The sequence below is a fragment of the Mandrillus leucophaeus genome, unplaced genomic scaffold (genome assembly GCF_000951045.1).
Source record: "Mandrillus leucophaeus isolate KB7577 unplaced genomic scaffold, Mleu.le_1.0 Scaffold9, whole genome shotgun sequence".
Classification (NCBI taxonomy): Eukaryota; Metazoa; Chordata; class Mammalia; order Primates; family Cercopithecidae; genus Mandrillus; species Mandrillus leucophaeus.
Window position 1 is genome coordinate 6,983,513 of NW_012109807.1, and position 877 is coordinate 6,984,389.

At 33.1% G+C, this 877-nt stretch overlaps 1 protein-coding gene across 2 annotated transcripts in view; it reads left to right on the plus strand.

The window, feature by feature from the left end:
• MITD1 (MIT, microtubule interacting and transport, domain containing 1) overlaps positions 1–877 on the plus strand; it is a 12,074-nt gene extending 11,197 nt beyond the window's left edge. For both annotated transcript variants that reach the window (XM_011969614.1, XM_011969615.1), the window contains 2 exons: positions 530–590; positions 670–877. In XM_011969614.1, coding sequence (XP_011825004.1) covers positions 530–590; positions 670–765 — 157 coding nt within the window. In that variant the 3' untranslated portion in view covers positions 766–877. The remainder of the gene's footprint in view (positions 1–529; positions 591–669) is intronic.

Here is an 877-nt window from a genome sequence, read left to right on the forward strand (position 1 = left end):
AATTTGCTGAGTCTTTAAGAAAACAGAATATGCGGTTATTTTAGTGATATCTTCCTTTTGTTTAGCACAGTGGTCATATGTTTATAGCAAGGGCACTCAGTTTTAATAAAAGCTTAATTACAAACTAAATATGCAAAACAGATGAAAATGCAGCTGCTGTAGTTAAAGCAGAGGTCAGGGCCCTGGGCTCCTCCTGCACATTCCCCATCTCTAGCTAGGGGAACTCTTGAAACACCACCAGTTGCCCTGAATATACTTTGCCACCACTTGTTAGCAGAACATGAAAAAGTTTTATCAAGCTGAAATTCAAGGTTAAACTATCAGATACTTAAATAAATTGATTGTTTCTATGACTGTTTCCATTGTGGACACAGCTCATAACGAACCCCAGGTTTGATTCAACTCAAGTCACTGGAGGAAGTGGTTTGCTTTGTTAGGGGGAAATTTTGCTGACACTTAATGCACTACAGCTTTATTAATAGTCTGACTTTAATGTCTTGAATATAATACTATATACTAATTTCAACAGGTTCAACAATGGATGGATGATTAAGATTGGAAGGGGACTTGATTATTTTAAGAAACCACAGGTAGGATATAATCTTATGAGTAAATGTGTAGCACTGTTTTTGTATCATTTTTAATGATACTCTTTTCTTCTCTTCTTAGAGTCGTTTTTCTCTTGGATATTGTGATTTTGATTTAAGACCATGTCATGAAACAACAGTGGACATTTTTCATAAGAAACATACAAAAAATATATGATGGGCAGTAGCCTAATTTGTATTATGTCTACTTTATGTGAATATTGGATTTTTTTTAAAAGATCACTTTTATAATGTATGAATTTAACAATAAACTTTTATATTTATACTAA